Source organism: Lichenostomus cassidix, chromosome 2 (assembly GCF_008360975.1).
Source record: "Lichenostomus cassidix isolate B80296 chromosome 2, HeHo_3.0, whole genome shotgun sequence".
Taxonomy (NCBI): Eukaryota; Metazoa; Chordata; class Aves; order Passeriformes; family Meliphagidae; genus Lichenostomus; species Lichenostomus cassidix.
In genome coordinates this window covers 5,955,730-5,979,147 of record NC_139482.1, presented here as the reverse complement: position 1 = coordinate 5,979,147, position 23,418 = coordinate 5,955,730, and the positions used below count along the sequence as shown (strand labels likewise).

Below are 23,418 nucleotides of genomic sequence, written 5' to 3'. Positions count from 1 at the left end.
CAGATGTACTATGTTTTAAAAGAAATCATTAATTTTTCTTCCAGTTCTACAAAATGCTGAAAGTTTGTTTAAAAAATGAAATTTAACTCTTCCTAAACAAACCTAGCCAAGATTTGATTGAGAGAAAAGACCCATCAGTCTTCAGGGCTTGCTGGAATTTATCTATTGGGAATAGAATGTGGATACCCTGCCAACCTCAACCACAAAGTCATCCTTCATCATTTAAAATATAGATGTAGCAGGGAGGCCATGGAAGGTGGGAAGAACTAAAAATATTCACCTGCAACAGTAGTTCTTATGTATGTATCTGTGTTTACATTTATGTGTGTGTATTTTTTTAGATAGGTGTGCAGATATTCACAGACATTATTACTCCTATTAATGAGGGTAAGGGTAAGAGTAAAATTAATTGACTGACAGTTTGCACCCTTTTTTGGTAAGGTGTAAAAGTTACAGCCTTTGAAAGACTTTCCCTTCTAAATTATTTCATGAACCTCCTAAGTGAAAAAAGCCTGTTTTATATACATGCCCTAGTGATTGGTTTGTGTGCAATATTGTCTTACCTTTAAAAAACCCAGCCCAAGCAAACAAAAAAACAAATCAAAACCAGAAGGCTGAAGAGGTGGATAAGTGTTTCTTCTGAGATGGTAATTTGTTCTTGTATTTGATTTTTTAAAATTTTGTTGGTTCTATATTAGTTGGGTTCTTTAAAATCAACTTGCATTCACTTTTCTTTAGGCAAATTTTATTTTCCAGGATGTATTTAAAGTGCTGTTGTCTGTGGTGAGAGGCTTGGAGAGCACACTTCTCTTTCCGGTGTGGGTAGATTATTTGAAATTATTATTTACATGACCAAATTAGGAAGTAAAGCATTAACTTGTGTATGCTCTTACTTGGGTTTTTTTTTTTTGGTTGGTTGGTTTTTGTTTTTTTGGTTTTTTGTAAACAAGTCCCTGTGGTGGTAATCAAATATTTGATCTTAAAATAACTGCACTCTCACTGGGTGCACCCTATATGCAGAACTGCCTCTGGCAGTTAAATAAACACTGCACTTTTATCCTAGATGGCATCTATTTCAGAGCTCATTACCACAGGGCTTCCACTCTTGTGGATGTGCACTCTGTGCTTGTGGATGCCACAATGAAACACTGGGGCTTTGCCTCCAAGCACCTTGCATCCTTTTGGGAGAGGATGTGGCTCTGACAGGAGAGTCCCTGAGCTGCAGCATCAGCAGAGGGGAGATGGTGTCCCCAGCCCTGTGTGACATGTCTGCTCTGACACCAGCCAGTGTGGAGCATCTTCCCCGAGAGCTGGCCAGCTGCTGCTGCTGTGGGAGAGGATGAAATGGTCCATCTGTATTCCAGAAATCCCTGTGATTGTCTCTAGTTACACTCTGAAAGTCTGACTGCTCATTCTGATAGGAACCAGCAGAATGCTGTGCATGTAACTGTTCCTAGGGCGTTCCTGCCGCTCTGCAAATGTTGATGTGGCTTATACCCAACTGCTGCATGTCTCTAAATTAAATTGAGTGGATAAGCTTATTTACTCTTTTTTGGTCAAGCTGACAAATTCTTTCTGGTGAATTTGTAACTCCATGTCAGGTTTCTGCATCACGATATATTCTAAAGTATTTCTTTCCTGGCAATGCTGACCTACTTTGAATGCTGCAAGGTGCTCTTACCTCCAGATTTTTTCTTTCAGCAGCCAGTTGATATCAGCAGAGATCTTTCTACTTCAGCTTCCAAACCTTTGATGACATTTTAACTGTTCATTCCTGTTTGTAGGCAGCCACTTTATCCTTTTCTAGGCAGGCTCTTGCTTCAATTCAGAGTTAATGGTTACTATTTATTGCACACCTACAAAAGGTAAAACCTACATACAGCAAAGTCGCTACGTGCACAGAGTGCCTTAGAAAGCCCAGAATCCCTGACCTGAGGAACATACCGTCCCCAGGCAGGCTGTGCAAAGATGTGAGGACGTGGCTAATTCCCCTGGGCCCTGCAGGCACGGGGACAGCTTCAATGAAATGCCTCAACATCCAGCACGACAGTCCTCAGCAGAGGAACCTAAGTCATGAGGCTCAAAGAAAAGAAAACATGCTGTGAGCGTGCAAGAGCATCTTAATTCCTGGATGGGTGTGCTGTGATTTTATTGTAGTGGGATGTTTTCTTTTGGGTAAATAATTAGAGCTCTCTGGAGAGCTGTAGTTGTGCTGTAGCATTATATATATTCAGCCAGTCTTAAAATTACAGTTACAGACTGCTCAGGTGTGTCTGGATTTATGTGGAGCTAATTTCCATCACCTTTTTCTCCTTCCTGCCTCATTTTTGCACCCTATTCCCCTGGCTTTTTTTGGCACTGACTCCCCCATCCCTGTTGCTGCCACAGTCCCCAGGAGCAGTGCATGTTGCCAAGGGAGGGAGCACGGAGCAGCCCAAAGGCAAGGAGATCGAGGAGGCAGCAGCAGAGCTGAGGCATCGCCATTCATCCATGTTGCCATTACCTCATGGAAATGCTGGTCCTCAGAGATCCCACTCTGGGACCAGTGAAGTTGAAAGTCATATTGCACAATTCACATTTTCATAGATCCCAATACTCGTCAGATGTAGATATAAAAGGATTTTATGCTCCCGTGGTTGGAGTTCTTACCCATAACCCACCAGATCCTACTTCCCTGTGGTTTTCTCCCATTTCTAGATGCTGCAGTATCATTCTTCTTTTGTCTTGTGGGACTGTTTCTGGCCCAAAAAGGGTGTTTCTCATCCAAGCTCTTAAGGGATACACACGAAGCAAGGTGAGACCCATCCTGTGTCTTTCAAAACTTAAAATTCAGTGCCTTTGTAGAGAGTGAAAGCAATGGGGGCTCTGAGCTGGCTGATGGTGTATAAATCAGATTGTGCTGGATCACCAATTGTTACTGACTCAAAACCTCCCAGAGCATCAGGTGCTAGTGTTACATCCCTCTGAATGCCTCAGGTAAAGCTGAATGAGGGGCTGCCGAGTCAGCACCAAGTCCCTGACTTTAATTTTGCTCTCTGGTTTACTCATCCTCAGAGACCAGGACATCTCTGAGGGGTTTCACCCATACCACAGAGAATTACAGACCAAAGTGCTGGTCCTCCACTCCCTGAGTTACTGAATATCATGTCCCAGCTCAGACTTTTTAATTCTCCCCAGGCATCCAGAGAGCTCCACTGACCCCAGACACAGCACAGGTCTGCACTGGCACCTCTCCAGAAGTGTCTCCACCCTCTTCCTTCCCACCAAGATACAGGAAAGAGGCTCCATCCCTCCATCTGGACAGGGGCAGCAGGGCACAAGGCTGCTGTTGTGCAGCCTCCAGTACTGCTTTGGTATGAACACTCATCATTTCAATGCCATTTGCATTTGGGTATATATGCAAATACAGAGGGAAAAACCTCTCTGTGTGAGTCCTGCTGAAGAACTAGACACACAGATTTGAGAATGCAGCTGTCCTGCTTTTGGTAGCTGAGCTGGCTGAGGCATCCCTGGTGCAGTGTGATCCATCTTCATTGCAGAGGCTGGCAGGGTGCTCCCTCCCCCGGGAGAGATGGGTGATTGCTCACTGGGGTTTGATGTTTCTCACATGGATGTTCTCCTTCTGGCTTGTCAACAGTGAGTCAGGAATCCCAGCTACTTGGTTCATTGCTTGGTAGATCATGCTGAAAAATTGCAAGGAAAAAACTGTGGCTGTTTGAGATGCAGAAAAGGAGTAAACTGGATTTTTTTTGTCATGGGATATTTTTCTGTGCTCCTCTCTCTTTCCATTTTGTTCCATCTCCATCACCCTGCTTTGCAGTTTTGCCTGATTTGGGGCACTGGACTCCACAGCTCATCCCTACCTCTTCTTAGGGCTTAATAATTTTTTTTTCTTGCAGATCAAAGCTGCCCTTTGCAGATACCAACTCTTGAGAGACTACTTTGGGTGTTCTGCTAAGAGCTGGTGTAGTTTATGGTGCAATTCAGTATTTTTTTCTCCCTGTTTCATCTTCCCCTCGGGCTCTGCTGCTCTCCCAATGCTGGTGTGGCTTTTTCTGCCCTTCAGAGAGTTGCTTCTCTCATCTGAACATTCTCCAAGTGCTTTGGTTTCTTGGCTGGAGGCTGCACACTGTATTGCATGTTCCTTTTAATTGCTGCTCCTTATGCTCAGTAAGAGCAGGGATAGAGCACCTATGAATTTGATGGCTCTGTTGGTTGCAAAAATATGAAAAGTCTTTCTTAATTACACACTGGACAAAAGCCCTGGCCTGCCATGGAGAGCTCTGGCTCACCATGTACTTCAATAATTGCTATATCTGCTGTATTCTGAAGTGATATCTTCACAGGCAGAAGCTCCATTGATTTCAAGGGACTGTTTGTCTCATAAGAAAAAGGAAACTATAATGGAAGCAGGCCCCATGAACTCATCTAATTTATGTAGTACTTACAAAACCACCAGATCTTTGTGGAAAATTTTGGAATATAAATAACAACAACCAATAGCCAGACATTTTCAGTCTCCTCCGGGAAATTGTGGAAGGTTGCTGTACTGCCAGTTGGAAATTTATGGTACTTTAGGCTTGTACTTGGACCAAAAAGATGAAATTGAGTTGGTGTTTTGGAACAGTTCAAGGAAATTGTGCAGGAATTATGTGCAGTCAAATCTGAAGCTGATTGAGAGGTCTGGCTCTGAATTTTTGAAAACCAGAATCATTAAACTCTTCAAATGGAAAAATAAACCAGTACAACAATGTCTGTTTCAGTTGGGCAATCAATTTTGTAGCTTTATTCTGGTGAAAATGTGACAGTCATAAATCTGCTTTCCTCAGAGTTTGGTCTTTGGGCCATAAGTGAGTGTGTGATTCACTGTCCAAGGCACAAGCAGGTTTTGGTGATTTATTTTCCCTCCAGCATTACTGCCTTGTAAAGTGTGAGAATCCTACAGTCAGTCCAAATATGTGAGTGATCTAGAAGTGCTCTAAAAGGAACTTTTTTAAAAAAGACACGTATTTATAAAACGAATAATGACTGCTGAGCTTGAAATGTAAGGACTTAAGAATTTGGGGGGTGGCGGGGGAGAATTGAAAACATCTGAAAAATCTATTGTCATGGGAAGTTGATTGTATAAAGCATTTTCTGGAACCTCCTGAATTGTCTATAATATATAAGGAAGCAAGGAAATGGCTGGAATTTTGGATCCCTGTTAACACAAACTCCTAGTCAATAATGTCAATAAGGTATGGTTGGAAACATTAAATACCTTTACTTGTGTGATTTCCCATATTGCACCATCTTGTGCTAGCTGATGTGCACTAACTTGCTGCTGCTTTTGGTCACTGAGCCTCAGCATCTCTGATAGAGCACAGGCACTTGAAATCCCAATTTGAAACGCAGTATTTATTCAGAAATTAGTTGGTTTCTCTCAGATCTTCGCCAGTTGCTTACAAAGCCACATATGAGGCCAGGTATTCAACATGAGAATATTTAATAAAGAATACATAAATATTTACATAAATGTGATTTGGACACCTCAGGCCTGTAGATTCAAAAATGACTCGGGCTTATTTGGCAGGACAAATCAACATAAATGTGAGTAGTCATTAAATAATGGTAAGAAATTATAGCAATAAAACCTCTCTGCCTATTTTTCATCCCAGAAGGGTGAAAGAAAATGGCAAATTATTCAATGTTTTTAATGGTTGTCAGAAGCTGGACAGAATCCAAAAACTAGTTCAGCAAATATTTATGAAATGGTATCTAAACCATTAACTGTTCTGCTTATCTGAGATGTAGTTGGGCAATCTGTTTCATACTCCTTATCCAAAGGTGGGGGAGGAAAAGGCATGTTTTTGAGGTAGAGTTTGTGCCAATCAGACTTTGAGACCAGGAACAGTTTTAAGATTAATTTTTTTAAAAAACATTTTAATGGGTCTGGATGATTCTTGAAATTGGCTACATCAAACTGAGCCCTGGGACTGATTTGAAAGGGATGATTTAGGGTTATGGGACATTTTTCTGGCTGTTAATGCCCCTTTTTATTTGATTTGATTGCTAATCAGAATAATCCTTAGAAGTTAACTATACAGAGAAGAATTTGACCTGAACTGTGCTTTGCAGGAGAACCCTTTTTATTCCAATATGAATCCAATCTTCCCTTTTACCCTCTCTAGGTCAGCCACAGATTCCTTCCTTCTACAGCTCAAGGAGGAGAAACAAAATGCATTTTGCTCACTCCAGATGGTTGACTGGTTTCTCTGGTACCCCTTAAACAGAATTTAAGAGGATGCTTGTTTATTTTCCTAAACTATTTGTACATTCTGCATGCATAAAATATTTATTTAGCTGGGGAAAAGCCTTCTAAACATTAAATATTTGTTCATTTCTGTGTTAAAACGGGCTGCCAGTGATCTTGTCTTAAAATTATTCAAGTAATAGCTGCCATTTGTGAGTGAACACTATGTACCATTTTCAGCTTTTTTGCTCCCAAGGGGCTTGTGTTGTCAGAGGCACTTAGCACACTGAAGGAAGGGAGTGCAGTGGGTGTTTCCTAAGGTTTGCTGTCTGCCTGGCACATGATGGGTGTCTGCTGGACCTCATCTCTTTTGCTGCTGAAGAGAAGGTACTGCCCAGCCTCAGTGATATTTATTATTTGATGTACTCAGAATTAAAGGTGGTGTTGGCTGCACCCACTTGCCAGAGGGTGCAGCATCCTCCAGTGAATGGGATAAATAGACTGAGTGTGATGTGTAAGCCAAGATTCTTCTTCACTGATTGAATGACTTCGTGACCAGGGGTCATTAACTAAAGCAAAGCCTCCATCTTAGAGAGTATTTCTACAGATCATCGCAAATGGTATTTTGAGATGACCAGGAAAGGATTGGCAATGCTCCGTGGCTCCACCTGTTCCTCCAGAGAAGTGTCAGTTCATTGCATGATATTTTGATGCCTCTCTTCAAGTATTGGAAGCTGCAGGGATGACCGTTCTGCCTTTAGCTTTATTTTCCTTTGTTCTACCAGAGGTGTCCTCATCTGAGCGAGCTTTAGCATCTTGGCCAAGGATTTTTCCCTATGGTCTGGGCAATGATTTCATTGCCAGAAAGGACACTGTGACACTGGTTGGTGGAGTAATCAAAGCTGAATGTTGTTATAAAAGAGGGATTTATCATGATGAAGAAGAAAACTCAAATCCCCACCATCCCTCAGCTCCTACTGGGAGAGTTTGCATTGCTCTGCTAAGCACTTGCTCATGTGGTGACCTTTCAAAATACCTATTATCGTTTTGGTTTTTTTTTTTGGATAGTGATCCTTTTGATGGTTATACTTTGTGCTCAGGCACTTTATTTTCCCAGTGAGGTCTTTACAATAAACTAAAAAGTCAGCCAAGTCATCCCTTGTTCATGCTGCAGATGGGAAAACTTAAGCCCAGAGAAATAACGTGACTTTTGTGCAGCTACAAAGTGGAGCTGTGGTTAAGTGGGAAACAGGGCTGTTATGGAGCAGCAGAGACTCCAGCCTTGAAAATGCATTTGCTGCTCTGTGCTGCCTTCCCCCAGGTATTCGATACTGATGCAGACGCAGCCTCAGTTACCTGAAACTTCTGCTATTGAAAACGGGATCTTTCCCCCCCCTTTCAGCTCGCATTAAAAACGCCTGCGGTTACCTGAACCCTCCGACATCCCCTGTGCTCCCCGAGCATCTCCCTAATGCACCCAAAGCGGTGCTTCATTACCTGCCCGCCGTGTCCGAGCGCCGCCAGCCCCCGCCCCGTGAATGTGGCATCTCCCGCAGCCGGGGAATCAATCGAACCTTGCGATGCTGCCTCCAGCGCTTTTGGCAGGGAGCCCTGAGCCGGGAGAACCCGCCTGCTCTGCCTTCTCCTGCGGTACCCAGCGCTGCTGCCATCCCCTCGCCGTGCCGCGATGGGAGGCACGAACACACCCAGCCCTGGCCCCATCTGTTGCAGCATCGGCTCCAGTAGCAGAGCCCGAGATGCTTAAATGCGCTTGCCTTTAGGGAAAAGCTCTCAATGCAGTTCTTCGATGGACGTTTCCAGCCAGACTGCAGGATTTTTCAGAGCTGTAAGTCGGAGCGGGGGCTCGATTGTCTCTGGGTTTTCTCTGGATTTGATTATTTCTACTATTGGATTTATTTGTCTTAGCAGGGGAAAATAGGTTTTGCATTCATTTAGGTGGATGCTTGAGTGCACTGCAGGAGTCTGCCGAGAGGCTGTGTAAGAAATGCATGGTTCTTGGGTATTTTGGGTTTTTTTCATGGTGTTTTGTCTCTTTTGTATGCATGACTGGCACGGGGCTGTTGTCCTGTTTTTAGAGCATTTAATTACAATAGATACTCCGGGGCTGAACAAAATGTTCTTTTATCTAGTTAAAGAACGTAGCTTGGGTTTGGGGTTGTTATTTTTTCCCCCTTGCATAACTTTTCGTTAATGTTTTGGAAAGAGAGATTATCATTTGGGGGGTGTTCATTTATTTTCAGCCTAAAACCATCTGGTCTCTGCATCCTGCAATGCCTGGTTTCTCCTACTGCTCATCTCAGAACCGCCTGAACTGCTGAGCAACTAATTGCCATGGCTAGTCCCTGCAACCCCAAATCACAGATTTGCAGGAACTCCTGTTTTGCTTAATGATTTTAATTTGATATTTGATGAGGCTTGTCAGGATAAAGAGGTGTATTACAGGCTTCATGTGTTCCTCCTGCATTTTTTTCTCTTTTCACTACCAGAATTAATGCTGAACACATGCAGTTTGCACTGCAATTAATGGATCTGGGAGGTAATGAATGTCCAAAACGAATGAGGCAGCTCCATCCTGGGATCAGAGCCTGAAGGGTTTCAAGGAGCTCCGTTAGTGGGGTGATGGTGAATAGCAGCCAAAATTTAATCCAGTATAAGATGCAGGGTATTTTGCCCGCATCTTGTGTGGTTTGCTTGCTGTTCTCTGTGTTGTGGGCCACAGGAGGGAGGAGGGTGTCAGATTTTGGGGAAGAGATTTCACCCTCAGCTCTGTCCCTGCTGTGAGTCCAGGAGAGGCTGGAGAGCGGAGGCAGCACTGACTCTGAGCAGCCCTGGGAGGTGTGAGGAAACTGGAGTTGCTGCAATTGGGAGCCTGGGGGGCAGGATTATCTGATGGAAGAGGGAATGATGGGCAGCAGGATGAAATGGATCCTGCTGACAAGGGGCCAGCCCTCAATTCAAAGGGATACAGTGGGAAACACAGCAAAAGACGTGGTTGGACTTCAATTCAGTATATTTTTATTACTGGGAGTGGAATACAAATATATTTATTTTTTAAAAGTGCCCCAGTTTGAAACAAAAAAATTCATGCCTCCCAAAATCCACCCCATCAATCTATACAAGGACGTCTGACATTCATCAAGAATAAACTAGGAGAATTAAACACAATATTGTTGCAATTTTTTCAAAGCAAAACACAGAGCTGATGGAAATCACCTGTAACCAGAGTTTGCTTCAGGCAGCCAAGAGCCATCGGGTTTCCATCAGGAGGAGAAAATCCTCCTGTCATTTCTCTGTGTTTGGCCACCCAAGTAGGGCCAGTGACAAGCCGATTTGAAGACAAGAAATATTTAATCATCTTAAATTTAAAATAAATGGCAGTTTAAAAACTGTCAGAGCTTGTTACTATGTCTGTATATACAGTATATGATTATGTGCATTTCCCATATGCATTGCTCTATATGAGAGCATGTTTTATATGTGTGTAAAAAAAGTGATGCCCTGTGAGTTGAACTCTGTCACATCTATATCTGGGAGGACATAGTCACCAGGGGAGTTTATTTCTGCTTCTCAGTGTAGGTGCCAGTGCCTTTGCTTCTAGAACTGATGTATATTTTTATAAAGTTACCCTTTTTTGTGCTGATGTAAGAGACGCTTTCCCAATTGGTATTGAATGACTTCTAGTGCCTGATTGTGGTTCTAAGTCCAATTTCCATTCCTAATAGAGCTCAAAATAAATGTTAATAAAACTTGGATGTAAATACATACTAATAGTCGTACAGCTGTTCAATACATATAGTTAGGAATGAATGTTCCTGATGACCAAAAAATAGCCAGTATTTTTAGGGCCATATTACTGGCATGAACTTAATTTTAGGTAGTAATGAAAAAAAAATGTTATTCTGAATCAAAATTTCCTGCTTGTGGGTTTAATTTGTCTTGAGGGGGAAAAAAAGGGCTTGGTTGTGTTTTGTTTCGTTTTTTTCCTTCTTGGGTGCTCATTAATTTCATGGGAGGTTTTCAGTGATGCTCCTTGGCAGGGTGGTGTCTGTGCCAGGCAGAGCTGCAGGCAGGGGCTCTCCCTGAGCCTTGGTTTGGTAATTCCAGTGTGAGCTTTATTTTTTGGTGACAAATGGGTTGGGACTGTCTGCCACATGGCTTGGAGCAACAGCCAGTCATAAAATGGCCTCTCCAGCGCCAGGCTCATCTCTGCCCATCTGTCACCATGTCCAGGGTGTCCTGCTAAGTTGGAAATGTTTCCCACACTCTCCAAGCAGGATCAAATGCTTCTCGGTACATTTTGATGCACAAACTGTCAGCCCCATCAAATGCAGATTTGCCTGTTTCAGCACACCACTGCCTGCTGGAGTTCAAAGCCATTGCATAGGGCAGAAATTACTTTTGGTATATGTGAATAATGAGCTTAAGTTTTCAGTTGGGTTTCCCTGAGTGTGTGTTTGCTTGTTCATTCTCCACAGCATGTTCAGATAGGTCCATTGTAGTTGCGGTGCTTAAATGGACTCATAAAGAATAATAAGGTGGCTAAAATCAGAAGACTTACACTAAAGGAGTCAGAATTTGGTATGGCTCATTTGTAAGGTTTTCTTCTCTGCACTGGATCTAAACTAGGAAAAATTTCCTTGGAGGAAAAAAATGAAATCGCAGTCCTTGAAGGAAGCCTGAAGTTTACTTGGGAAAATATCTTCCTCAAATTTTTAGTACTGCATGTACAATAATTAAAAAAAAACATGGGTATGTGTCATTTCTGCCCTTCCCTTTCCATATGAGGATTATTTCCAAACTGGACCCACTGCAAAAATTTATTTTCAGTGGTGACTATTTCTAGTGTGAGTGAGTAATTGCTTTGTTGTGTTCTTCTGTTTGTCTCATTGTTCACAAGATTTTCCAGATGGGCAAGTATTTTATCCATTTTTCTTTCACAGATGGTCACTGGTGTCTTCTAACACCTTCTCCCAAGGAGGACTGTGATCCTTTTTGAAGCACATCCCTTGAGACAGACTTTACAAGTGACCAGGGCTTGGTGTGGGTGGGCCTGGAAGTGTGAGATATACTATCCCTTGGACATTGCCAATTCTCTCAACAAACATGCTCTGCTCAGAAGTTGTATAGGTGGCCTGTTTTCTTAAAACTTGAATTTTTCTTCAGTTGGACACAGTGGTTCCTTCATCTCACTCCACTGGGTGCTCACTTTGTGTCAAAGCATTAACCACTGTGTTTTCTACACAAGACTGTGCAAAGAAAATGTCATCTTAGTAAGTGGGCACATCTTGGAAGTGCCCACAGATCTTGGGGTCTCACTGTGCTCCCCACAGCAGGGATACCCAGAGTGTGTCTCTACAGTGAGCAAAGCCGTGATTGAAACTGAACTGATCCCGGCTGGGTTGTGCCAGCCCAACACGGAGTGTTTGCTCAGCATCCTGCGGGGATGGAGCATCCCCCGCTCACCCGGCGTTGTCATGGCTACGCTGGTACCCGTGTGTGGAGCTGGGCAGAGGAGCTGGAGTAAACCACGCTGGCAGTGCCGTGCACACTGTAGTAAGAGGCAGTCCTTTGTTTGGACAGCTTACTTTTTGAAAAAAAGGGGAAAAAGGAAAAAAAAATCTGATTCCTACTTTATAGACAGGGAAGAGGAAGAGGTAAGATGCAGGGTTCATTTATACTGTGTTGGATCCTACAAAGTTTAAGCAAGTTGTCCAGCCTTTTCCATCCCAGGGAAATGGGAGCACATTGCCCATTGGAGATTCTGGCTTTGCCCTTCTCTCTGGGCTGGACAGAAAGTGTGGAATAGATGACTAGGGATAGATATCCTTAATGTTTTCCCAGATCTAATCCAGAAAACTAGAGCAGGCAATGAAAGTCTCATCACTGAAGTCCACTCATGAAGCTGTTCTGGACTGGATATGCAACTTGTAAAGTACTTTGGATTCCCACAGGATGAATGATGTATTGTGATTTATTAGTATTGCATGGCACTGCTAACTGAAAACCTAGGTACAAAATCTCAGCATCTCAGCTCAAAGTCAGGGGTGGGACCTAAAGGACACGCAGGCTGGATTTGGGCAGAATGCTGTACTGTGAGTGTGATAAAGTTTTCTGGGTTGTCTCTGAAAATTTGAGCTTTCTTCTGTCCTTGAGGGAATTTTATGTTGCCAGCTTCAGCAAAATGCACCTTTAAATAAAGAATTCAGGGGGTGATGAATGAAGACATCCATTCTTTTGGGAAAAGAAAAACTAGCTTAGCTTATGAAATAAAACATACTGTATTTATTGGTCTGTTTTTGCATGTGGTGCAAAAGGTGTAAGAAGAGCTGTAGCAAAGTGACTGTAAACTTCATAGATGTGAAGTTGTTCTCTGTAGCTGCAGATGTAGGAAAATGTGTCAGGAAAGCATCAAGAGGGGAATCTTTCCTCATTGTGGACTCCATGTGCTGTACCCCTTTGACCTCCCATTCTGGTCTTCAGCACACCAAGCACAGAGTCATCCTGTTCTTCCTTTCCTTCCCTAATTTCCTCTTTGCTTCTGCTTTTTCCCCCCCTTTTTTAGTTAAGGAACTACTAGATCAGAGCAGGTCCCTGACTTGCCTGGCTTTCCAGATGTAAGCTTTCTTCTAATTGTTAAGATTATTCACGGTTACTGACTGACAAGAATGAAAAGAGGAGGCAACAGGCAGCTGTCTTCCTAAATGCAGTGAACTGGAAAAAATAGTTGCAGTTCAAGAGTATTTGTTGTCAGAGATTTTTTGCCTGGTGTGAATGTCACCTTTTTTAGTCATATATATGCAAGGGAGTACCCTTCTCAGATAAGGCTATCAGCTGGGGGTTTTCAGTTCTGATTCTGTTTTGGTTTAGTCATCCTTGAGGAAATGGTTTTTGAAGACATTTGGCCAATAGAGAGTGAGGCAAAACATAAAAAATGAAAAACACAGTGATTTTAAAGCAGCTGAAGTGTAGAGATGACTTAGTAAGCCTCGGGATGATCCTTGCTTTGAATCTCCTTCAGATTGTTTGCTGCTGTGCTGCTGCAGCTCAAGTGTTTTCATTACATTATGGCAAAATCATCTTTTGTTTCCTGCAGTTCTGCCATTTCACTGTGGCTGAAATTGTGTTTTATAACAAATGCAGACTTTTCTCTGCAAATACATTGGGATCCTGTGTCTCATTTATGTCAGACAATCTCCTAAGTATTGGAAAGCACTTTCATTGGCTCTGAGTATGTGCTATCCAAAGGGTAACATTTCCACTCTACTGCAGTCCTTCCTTATAGTCATGTATCTTGGTTTCTTAATTCCCTCATCACTCATCTAACCACATTTTCCAGCACTGAGGTATGTTATCTTCTGCTTTTACCTTCTGTTTCTAGACTTTGGGTGCTTCTTGAATAAAATGTCTCGCCAGGGAAAGGTTGTCCTTGGTTGAGCACCCAGGAATAGCACTTAATAATGGGTTTGTATGTGCATTGTGGTGGTGTCACAGGGACTATTGAGAATTTTGGTTTCCTCCCTGGCATGCTTTCTCTGCTGTTCTCTCACTTTCTATCTCTCTCTCCTTTTTTTTTTTTTAAGTGACATTTCGTTATTTGCACGTTTGCTAGGTTGTCCATCTGCTGTTGTAATAAACACGCTGCCAGTCACTGCTGTGTGGTTCATGGTGTGAAGGAGCTGCCAAACCAGGCTGTCGTGTGTTTGGGATCATAGTCAGGCTTTGTCAGAGGCTGCTCTGTGACTTTCTGATGAGGTGGAGTGCAGCAATCTCCACCACAGCATTTCCATGCAGCCCTGAGCTCTCTGCACATTATAAACATGATTGGAATACAGGCAGGAGGGATTCCATCCCACCCCAGGCTATCTGGGCTCAGCTATCTGCAAAGGCTGAATCACCAATGAGATATGGTGGGGTTTCCTGGCAGGAGAGCACAAAGCTTGAAAGAAAACTTCATTTTTTCTGTAAACAGGGTAGGAATGTGTTCTAGTGATTGAGCACAATACAAAAAACAATCTGTGTTCTCTGGAAAGTTTTTTTTGATGGATCTTGTCTACAGCCTCAGAAGAAAAAAAGGTGAATTTGCTGTAGAGTGCTGGAGATTAATGCCTGTCAGGTTCAGTCAAGAGGTTCAGAAATGAAGAAAGGTGTACTGGAGGCTGCCAGTATCCCATGATCAGGATAACTCAGGAAGAACAGCTTGGAAGACAGCTGTTTTCTGGCAAATATCAAGAACTATTTGGTTTCATGGTTCTCTTTAAACCCTTCCCTTTGAAATCCTTAGTTTTAGCAGCTTTTTCTGCCCAACTGGTGGCAATCCAAGCTGGAGGACCTGTGGTGAGAAGAAGGGAGAAGTGGCTTCAGTAGCTGTTTAGGACCCTGTCTGTTTCTCGTTGCAGCTGAAAGAAATGCCTTTAAATTGCACATAGGCTGGTTTTCTTATGCAAAGTTTTTTTTATAAAGAACATTGAATGGATGGGGATTTTCACACCTGGGGGATGGGGATTTTCATACTGATTTTCATACTGAGATTTGAGTTCGATTTCAGTCAGCCATTACTCCCTAACCTTTTAGATTATGCCTCTTTGGGACTGAATATTTCCTGTTTGTTCCAGGTATGTAATTTAGGTGAGTTACCCTCTGTTATTTCAAACCTGATGCTGTATCCACCTTGAAGTGCACACAGCTGGTCCTGCACAGTCACCCAGTAACCCCTGGACCGTGCTGCCTCTGGCATCTTCATGCTGTGGACAAAACCAGAGAATCATTAAGGCTGAAAAAGGCCTCTAAGATCATTGACTTCACTGCTGACCTGCCAGCTCCACCATTTCCTGTTGTCCTCTTTCTTGTTTTGGGAGAAATGGCTGATACCTACTTGGCTACAGCCTCCTTTCAGGGAGCTGTGGAGAGTGATGAGGTCTCCCCTGAGCCTCCTTTCCTCCAGGCTAAACTTCCCCAGCTCCCTCTGCTTCTCCTCATAGGACTTATATTCCAGATGCTTCCCCAGCTCCCTTGCCCTTTTCTGGACACTCTCCAGCACCTCAATGTCTTTTTTTAGTGAGGAGCCCAGAACTGAGAATGGGATTCAAGGTACAGCCTCACCAATCAAGTCTCTATATCTCCTTTCACAGAATCACAATTTCTACCATCTCAAACTCTCCAGACCTACACTTTTTTTTGGTAGGGTTTTTTTTGTGTGTTTTTTTTTTTAAATACAAATAACCTTAGAAGTAATAGCAAACAAAGAAATTGTTACAGCCTAGTGCAGTAGAAAGCTGGCTTGCACAAATCCAACCAGCTTTGTACATCTGTTCCTGCCCACTCCCATTGAGTCATAGTGAGACTTAGTCACCAGCATCCTCAGCCTCACAGTACAACTTATAGATCTCTCCCCAAAACACATGCTACAGTCTAGATGGCATGGGGGAGTGAGAGAAGCAAAGCAATGAGCAACCTACTCCTAAAGGAATAAGGGAATGTAGCAAGTCTTATTATACTTTACTATAACTGGTATATCAAAACAACAATAACAAAAGGACAGAAATTCCTGTGTATGTCAGTTTTGAGTCTCTCCTCGTGCAATAATTGAGTGATTTGTTATAAATCCCTAAAGGCTTCTAGATAGGATTGTTCTCAGAAAAAGACAATTTTCTATTCAAGCAGAGATACCAAGCTATGCCCTCTATTCCACAGAGATCAAACTGTGGATTCTGCTCACAGGCTATTAGCATATGTAGCATATTTGCTATTCAGAGTTTTACATAGGCTTGTAATAGCTGTGAATTCAAGGTTGATCTAAAAAAATCTGCTGGTGTGCAGAGTGCAATGGAAGAAACTGTTCACAGCTGATGTTAATAAAAATCCTGACCTTCTTTGTCCTTGGTACGATACTTGAAGTACTCATAGCTCAGTAATATCAGCAGAGGAGGAGACTTTGTTAAGGTGTGATGCTGAGGAGTGCAGCTTTTAGCACTCTTTTGTGAGATCAGAGCTTTTGTCAGCACTCAGTTTAATTCCCCTGTATATTGTTTTCTTTGTTTATTTTATTAAAGGACCTGTCTCCCCATATTGAAAAGCTGCCTCAATAAAGTGTCACCGTCTGCTTGAGTTATGTTGTAAAAAGAAACTGTAATGTCTGGCAGGCATTTCACATCCTTAAATTTGGTGCAATGCTAGCACATATATAGAACTTAGTGAGGCAGAAAAATGTTGCCTCAGAGGTGACACCATCCATAGTCAGGACTGCGTGATACTACCCACACTGGGACTCTGGAGTTGTTTATAGCTGAGGAACCCAGACTTTCAGCAGAGGTTGGTTATGAGGCTACCATGAGGCTCTTCTGACCAGAGTGACCTCTGAAATGTGGCCAAAAGCTGACCATGATCATGGGGACCCACCAGCATGGGCACAGATTTCACATCCCCATGTTGTTCGCAGCCATTCCTCGTGTTTGAAAAGACAGTTGCAAAAGATGCCAGCAGGGAGCTGTTTGTGAAATATTCTTTTGATACCCAGCCCTGAAATTTTGGACCACTGTCGAGTGGGGCCATAAAAAGGTCCTACTTCCACCCAAAATACATTGGAAATTGGTCTCTGGCCTGTCAGTCACAGCACACCCCAGCCCTTGCTGGCTCTTTGGCTTCAGCCCTTGCAGAGAGCCTTTATCAGCCTGATTGCCAAAGCAGCCTTGAAACGAAACAATAATAAAACAAAAATCCTGTTTATTCTGTGTTGTTTACTGGATTCAAGGCTTTAGTGGGCTGTTATTTCAGTCTGCAGCCTCTGCAACAAAATTTTTGGAAGCCCTCTTCTGACACCAAGGTCTCCAACTGCAGCAGCCTCCAGACCAGCTTCTCTGGGCAAGCCTTTCTGGCTGGAATTCTCCCCAATAAGAAAAGAAACAGTGAAACTGGCTGGAAAAGGTGAAAAATGGCTTGGCTAACCAGATTTTGCTCCTGCTATTTGACTATGCTATGCCAGCCAATATATTTGCTTTCCATCCTTAAATGTGGTTTTCCCTCCTATTCTCCAAAACAGTTCTGAGAAAAGCTTCCTTGTTTTCCCAGGATATCAAAGAACAAAAATTTTATTCTTCCTTTTTTTTTACACAATCCCAAATATTCTGATATAAGGGCTGTTGAAGGAAAAAGAGCTGGAATTGAGAAGGATCACCCTCTAGATGTAGGGGTAACCCAGACCAGAATCATCCTAGAGATAGCCTCACCTTTGGAGGAGAAATTCATGTGAAGAATCTCTAACCTTCCAGATATCTGTTGTTTACCCAGAGGAAATAGGGAAGGAAGTCGTAGAGGAGATAAGTGCAAATGCAGGCAGAATAATCCTGACTTGCACTGGAAAATCACCTGTTGAGTAGGTGTTGTGGGAGATTCCTCTTCCCAGGAGGGAGCCTGAGTGGCAGTGGGAGCTCTGGGCAGGAGTTCTGCTGTGTCACAGCTCTGCTGTCCTCCAGGAAAAGCTTTGCTGTCCCTGGGGCTATGTTCTTCAGCAAATGTAACAGGAGCCACCATGACAACCTCTTGTAAATAAAAGTGGATTGAAAACAAAATAAATCTGAGGCAGCTTTGGGGCTGTAAAGTAAATCTGAACAGCTCAAAAGGTCATTTTTTCTAAGGGGATGGCAGGAGTGATGTCTGCCTGTCAGATGTTGCAGAGCAATGGAAGGACTGACCTGGGAGCACGTGCATGACAGGAAAGCCAGTGAAACTTCCAAAACAGACTTTTCCAGCTCTTAATTCCAGATTAGCATCACTTGGACCTGCTTTTGCTCCTTACAGGGTGATCACAGGCTGTGGTCACTGCAGAAGTTGTCTATCCAAGGACACAGTGCAGGACTGATGGATACAGGGCACGATGCCATTCTTCAGCCAGGGCTCTGCAGTCTGAGTCCTACCAGGACATAACTGGATGCCTTTGATGGAAGTTTTAAAGGTCTCTCCAGAACCATGTGGTTATCCAGGGCACTTATTCCAAGTGGAGTAAAGCAGAGCTGGAGAGCAGGAAAGCTGTCTAAGAATGGCTGCAGTCCCTGGTTACTGGCAGAGGGAGCCTTCAGAGTGTATCTGTTGGCGTCAGATCAGAGCAGTCAGATCTGTGACAAGGGCAAGGGCTGCACCATTGGCCTGTGAAGAGTTCTGTGGTGTTTTGCAACACTTTTGGAGCAGTTTGGCTTTTTGTTGGTTTTTTTTTTTTTTTAAGAGTTACAGTATCATCAACTGCATCATTACATGTGTTTCTGGACAGAGGGGGACACAAGAAAGAAATTGATATTGATGTGTATTCTGCAGAAATACTCATAAAGGGAAAATAAGCACCTAATATTTCTTTGCTTGACCAACAGATTGGAATTGAGAGAGCAGTATCTGCAGCCTGGTGTTTGATATATGTATTTTTTTCCTTCTGTGAATAGATGCCTTCATATATAGAATCCCGTGAGAGGTGAAAAAAATTGTTAGGTAGCAGTTACAATTATAGACTTTTTCACAGGACTGAAAGTACAATTATTACCCACTTTGAAATGTTCTGTGGTGCTGTATTAACAAAGAAAGGTCTCATGGTGCCAAGAAAGCTACAGCTGCAGTTATTTCTGCTTACAGGTAGAGGTTTGTTCAGGATGTAAAGACAGGGGAAGTCACAAAACAGTCCATGATATCTGAGAGTTACAAATCAGAATAGAGTCATCAGCTGGGTTTCATGATTTAGAAAAATAAATCCAATAATTTTTAGACTTCAGACTATAATATATACATGGCTTTAAACTTGGAATTGTAACTGAGAACTGAAATTTAGCTCCTAAAAAAATAGTTCTATCTACCTACCCCGACCTGGTTTTGAAGGTTTCTGCTCAAATAAGAAGCTTTTTCAACGCTGAACAGCTTTTTCAACCCTGATTATGAGATATGTGTCCCCTTCAACCCAGTTTCTTCCATCCAGGCTGCAGCCTTCCTAAACATGTGGTTTTCTCCCTGGAAGTTGCACCAGGCAGTAATATAGGGACTCTAATATGTGGAGCTCAAAAGATGTTATTTTCTTGATTTATTACATGGAAAATGACTTAGCACACATCAGATTCCAGCTTCTGCACTACTGAAGATGGGCAGAGGAAAATGTTGGTAAATGCTTTGGCTAAATTCAAGTAAACACAAGGGGATATGTTTTTGTGTAACTTTCCATTAGGCTCTTGAACATCCTCACAGAGATTCTTCACTTAAGTCCTGCAGCAGCATATGAAGTAATAATAGTATTAATAATAATATTGATGGTGTTTCTGAATGTCATTTCATTTATGGCTAAATAATTTTTATATGGAATAAGTAATTTTAATCTCAACTTCAGTGCCTGGTTCAGCTTCAGTCAAATCTTGACAAGACAGAAAACCTAAACCAAACAAATTGTCTCTTCCTTTGGTTTTGAGATGTCTCCTTATGTTTTCATTTGCAAACAAATGTGATGTGAAACACAGATGCCCAGGCAATGAGGGAGATGTTACATAGTTGAGTTTGTAGATGGTTCCCATTTAATGTGCACAGCTAGAGCTGAGGGCAGACAAATTTGTCATGAATACTTTTGTTTGGGGCCTAATGATTTGGGGCCAGCTTGGCCAAGCCTGGCTGCTGCTTTTTTTTTTTCCTTTTCAACTTGGCATGAATTACTCCCATGTGTTTCAGTTCCAGTAATTCAATATTTTGTTCCTTATTTTTGTTGTTTGTTATGTAACCAGAATATTTTCAAACACTTGTAAGAATTATGCCTGAGTTATACACATTTTTGAGCATATTTTGAATTTAGCATGATTACACAAAGTGATGTGATTAGACCTGTGACTGCTCTGAATTCTGTAGACAAGCAAGCCCTGCAGACTTCACGGATGGTGCTAATTTTTAATTAAGCTCTGTCTGATCACAAATTAGGTTTACGTGAAATTGCTATTTATTTATATTTTGAACTCTTTTAAATGGATGCAGATGTGGTGGTAGAGAAACACTGAATCACTACATGGAAAGGGTGATGCCTTGCATTTGGGAGGTTCTGCGTTGGGGAGGTATTCCTGACACCCGTTAGGGACCCAAGACTCAGTTCTTCAGCACAGAGCATTAGGAAACCTCATGCTTCTGGTGACAGAATTGCTCATTATGTACTTTTCTGATCAAACAGATGCTAAACTCAACACTAACATAATTTTCTTATGCATGTAGAAAGGAGCTCTAAAAACCCTGTGGCTGGAACATGAAGTATCATAAACAGAACAGACGGCAGGAGGTGGAATATAATTGCAGTTTGTTTTTGTTAGTTAAAAATGAGCATGTGTGCTTTTCTTATGGCTTTATTGTCTTTAGCCCTGCAGAAATGGGTGCTCCTCTCTCATTTGTGCAAGTGAATTGGTTATTTCCTGCCTGAGCACTGTGTCAGTTTTCTCCTTCTTTGTTTTAGATGTTACGTATTTCTCAGAATGTTGACATACTCTCATTCAGGTTGTGTTTATTGCCATAAATATTCTTTAAGATCATACATCCCTCTAAAGACAAGATAGGCGTTTGCTGAGCAAGTGGCTGTGTTTAAACTATAATTTCCTACCAATTTTTCTGTGGGATTTCAGTATCTCCCCCTGAAAGTTTTAACACAGGACTTTTGACTTTGACTGTGCAGGTGGTTTTCGGTGGTGATGTGGTGCAAGTGCTGCTAAGGGCTCCCTTTCACTTCTGCCTTATATCTGACATTGTTTCACAGCTGAGGAGAATGATCAGAGTCTATCTTATTGCTTCCAGCAATTGCTGTGGGTGAAGCAGTGGGCGCTCTGGAAATAGATCTGTGGCCTTCAGTCATGGGATGCTCTGATAGAAGGAAGAAGGCATTAATAGAGGACATCAATTTTTCTTCTCTGTCCTTGCAGGATCTCAGCTCCTTTGCCATGCCATTCTTGGACGGTGATGTGGAGAGCTCAGACAAAAATGCTTCCCGCAAGGTAGGATATATCCAAAGCTTCCCCTTCATTGCAGTGCTTGGATCCCTTGGTAGTAAACACAATTTGATAGGCTTAGAAAAGCCTGGGGTTTTCATCTTTCCTACCATACCATTAACCTGTTGAGAGTGGTGCACTGAGGCAAATCTAGTGGCTTTTGCAAACCTTATTGTGATGGTGCTTGTGCAGTATAACCTGTAAAAGATGCAAACTGCTGGTGGTATTGTTGTAAATACTGCAGGTGTTGTGTGTAACACAGCTGTAAATCAATGAAGTGATGTTGCACAGCTCTATTCTCAGGAATATAGTTAGCTTACAAGACCTCAGGTGTTGCTGCAGAAATACACATTGCTCAGAGAGATACCTGTGGCTGTTGATAGGTTTTCCTGGAATTGCCTCCTGATGGTTACTCTCCCTCTGTGGAGGTTTTAACTGTTCACTGTCCTTGATTTCTCTGTCCTTGGCACTGGAAAAATGAACCGCCTTCATTTGCTAAAGCCGTTGTGGTAGAGCATTCCATTAACAAAGTAGAAAGGTTCCTCCTCGATGTGGGATTAACTCAAGGTTATCCTTCTAGAGGCATTGATTTATTTTTCTGATGCTATTAAATTAAGCCAATGTAGTCACAGAGGGTGGCTTGCTTTAAAAATGATCAGGGAAGCACATTCAGTGGATGACATTAAGGATGGTTGTGCAGCACCTACACAATCCTCAAAGCAGTAAAATGGTGGGTGGGATCGATCATCTTCGGGTCCTGGCCTCCTCATTTTCACAAAGCATTGAACACAAGCTGGTCTGCTAAATGTGAGCCTCCTACCAGCCACGTTTGGGCTTGGCAAAGAGGGATGCACCTCCAGCCAGCAGACAACCCCAAAAGCTGATCTTTAGCTACACAGTGAACCAGTTTGACTTGTCACAGTATTTACAAGGTTCTGGACCTCCACAACCATTAAACCACAAGCCCTGTGGCAGAGAGTCTGCAGATTTAGCTCAAGGCAGGCAAAGCAATAAATATCTCCTTAGTGAAGTTGATCTGCATTTAGAACAATAATAACTTAGCTCTGTTGACAGCATGAGTTGCTATTCTTTTACACCTCACAGCAAAGGACAGATGTTTCAAAAATTTCTGCAATCCATTGGTAATTGAATATGTTTAAAACATTGGCATTGTTCTTTTCTGTGTTGGACCTTTTAGACTGATGTAGGAGTTGCTGATGCTGGGGAGCTCTTGTAGATGCCAGGAAAGCTAAAACATACAGTGCTACCAAAAGGTGCCTGTTTGGAGAGTTTGAATAAAGGGAACAATGTGATGTTTTTGGAAGGGATAGTCATGCTGGAAGAAGGATTTCTGGCTGAAACTTGATTTTTCCATTTATCACCTTCTTTCCACAAAAAAAGGTGAGAAAGATGCATGAATCTCAGTAATGAGGAAATAATGTGCCAAATCTAATTGCACTGGTGTGCAGAATTACATGATACCATTTAATGACTTCCACTCCACCTTTCCTGAATCCTATCATTTTCTTTTAATTGGTCTCAGGACTCTATTTTCACAAAAGCACAGAAGCACTTAGGTTGGAAAAGACCTCTGAGATTATTGAGTCCAACCTTGGACTGATCACCATCTGGCCTTTGATGGGTTCATATCCTGGGAGAACTGGAAAAATATTTCAGTAGTTGCCCTTTTTTTGTAGCATTGTTAAATGCTGGGAGTTCTTCCCAGACTTGGGGTAAGTTCTGCTTATGGAAGTACAACTGACTTTGGAATAACCATGCAATTGGGTCTTCATATCTGAAATTGCATTTTTAACTGACCCCTTTTGACTGAGTGTGTAAGACCCAGAGTTTTCTTCTACCATTATACTCGGAGCTCTGTTCAACACATGCAACAAAATGGTAAGAAGGGAGCTGACAGTACCCAACTTCTGATAAAAAAACAGATCATCTTTTAAAATCCATTGCCACACACATCATTCAACATGTAATTTTCGTCAATGTGAAGTATGGGATTTTTGCTGCTAGTGAATGATGAGTAACACCAATTTATTTAATTCTAACTAAAATTTTGCCAGTCCCTACTGTTGATACTTAAAAAAGCCTCCAAGTTACTCTTCCTTCTCAAGGAAGATGATTTTTCTAAGTTCACGTTTGAAATCACGGTATGGTGTGTAACTTTTGCCTATTAAAAGT

At 42.3% G+C, this 23,418-nt stretch overlaps 1 protein-coding gene across 2 annotated transcripts in view; it reads left to right on the top strand.

The window, feature by feature from the left end:
- Positions 1–23,418, top strand: part of PRKAG2 (protein kinase AMP-activated non-catalytic subunit gamma 2) — a 206,258-nt gene that overhangs the window by 44,398 nt on the left and 138,442 nt on the right. The window contains exons 1-2 of one of the 2 annotated variants that reach the window (XM_085050221.1): positions 7,965–8,078; positions 21,160–21,231. In XM_085050221.1, coding sequence (XP_084906347.1) covers positions 7,998–8,078; positions 21,160–21,231 — 153 coding nt within the window. In that variant the 5' untranslated portion in view covers positions 7,965–7,997. Of the gene's footprint in view, positions 1–7,964; positions 8,079–21,159; positions 21,232–23,418 lie in introns of those variants that run through there. The other variant, XM_085050220.1, reaches the window with a different exon arrangement.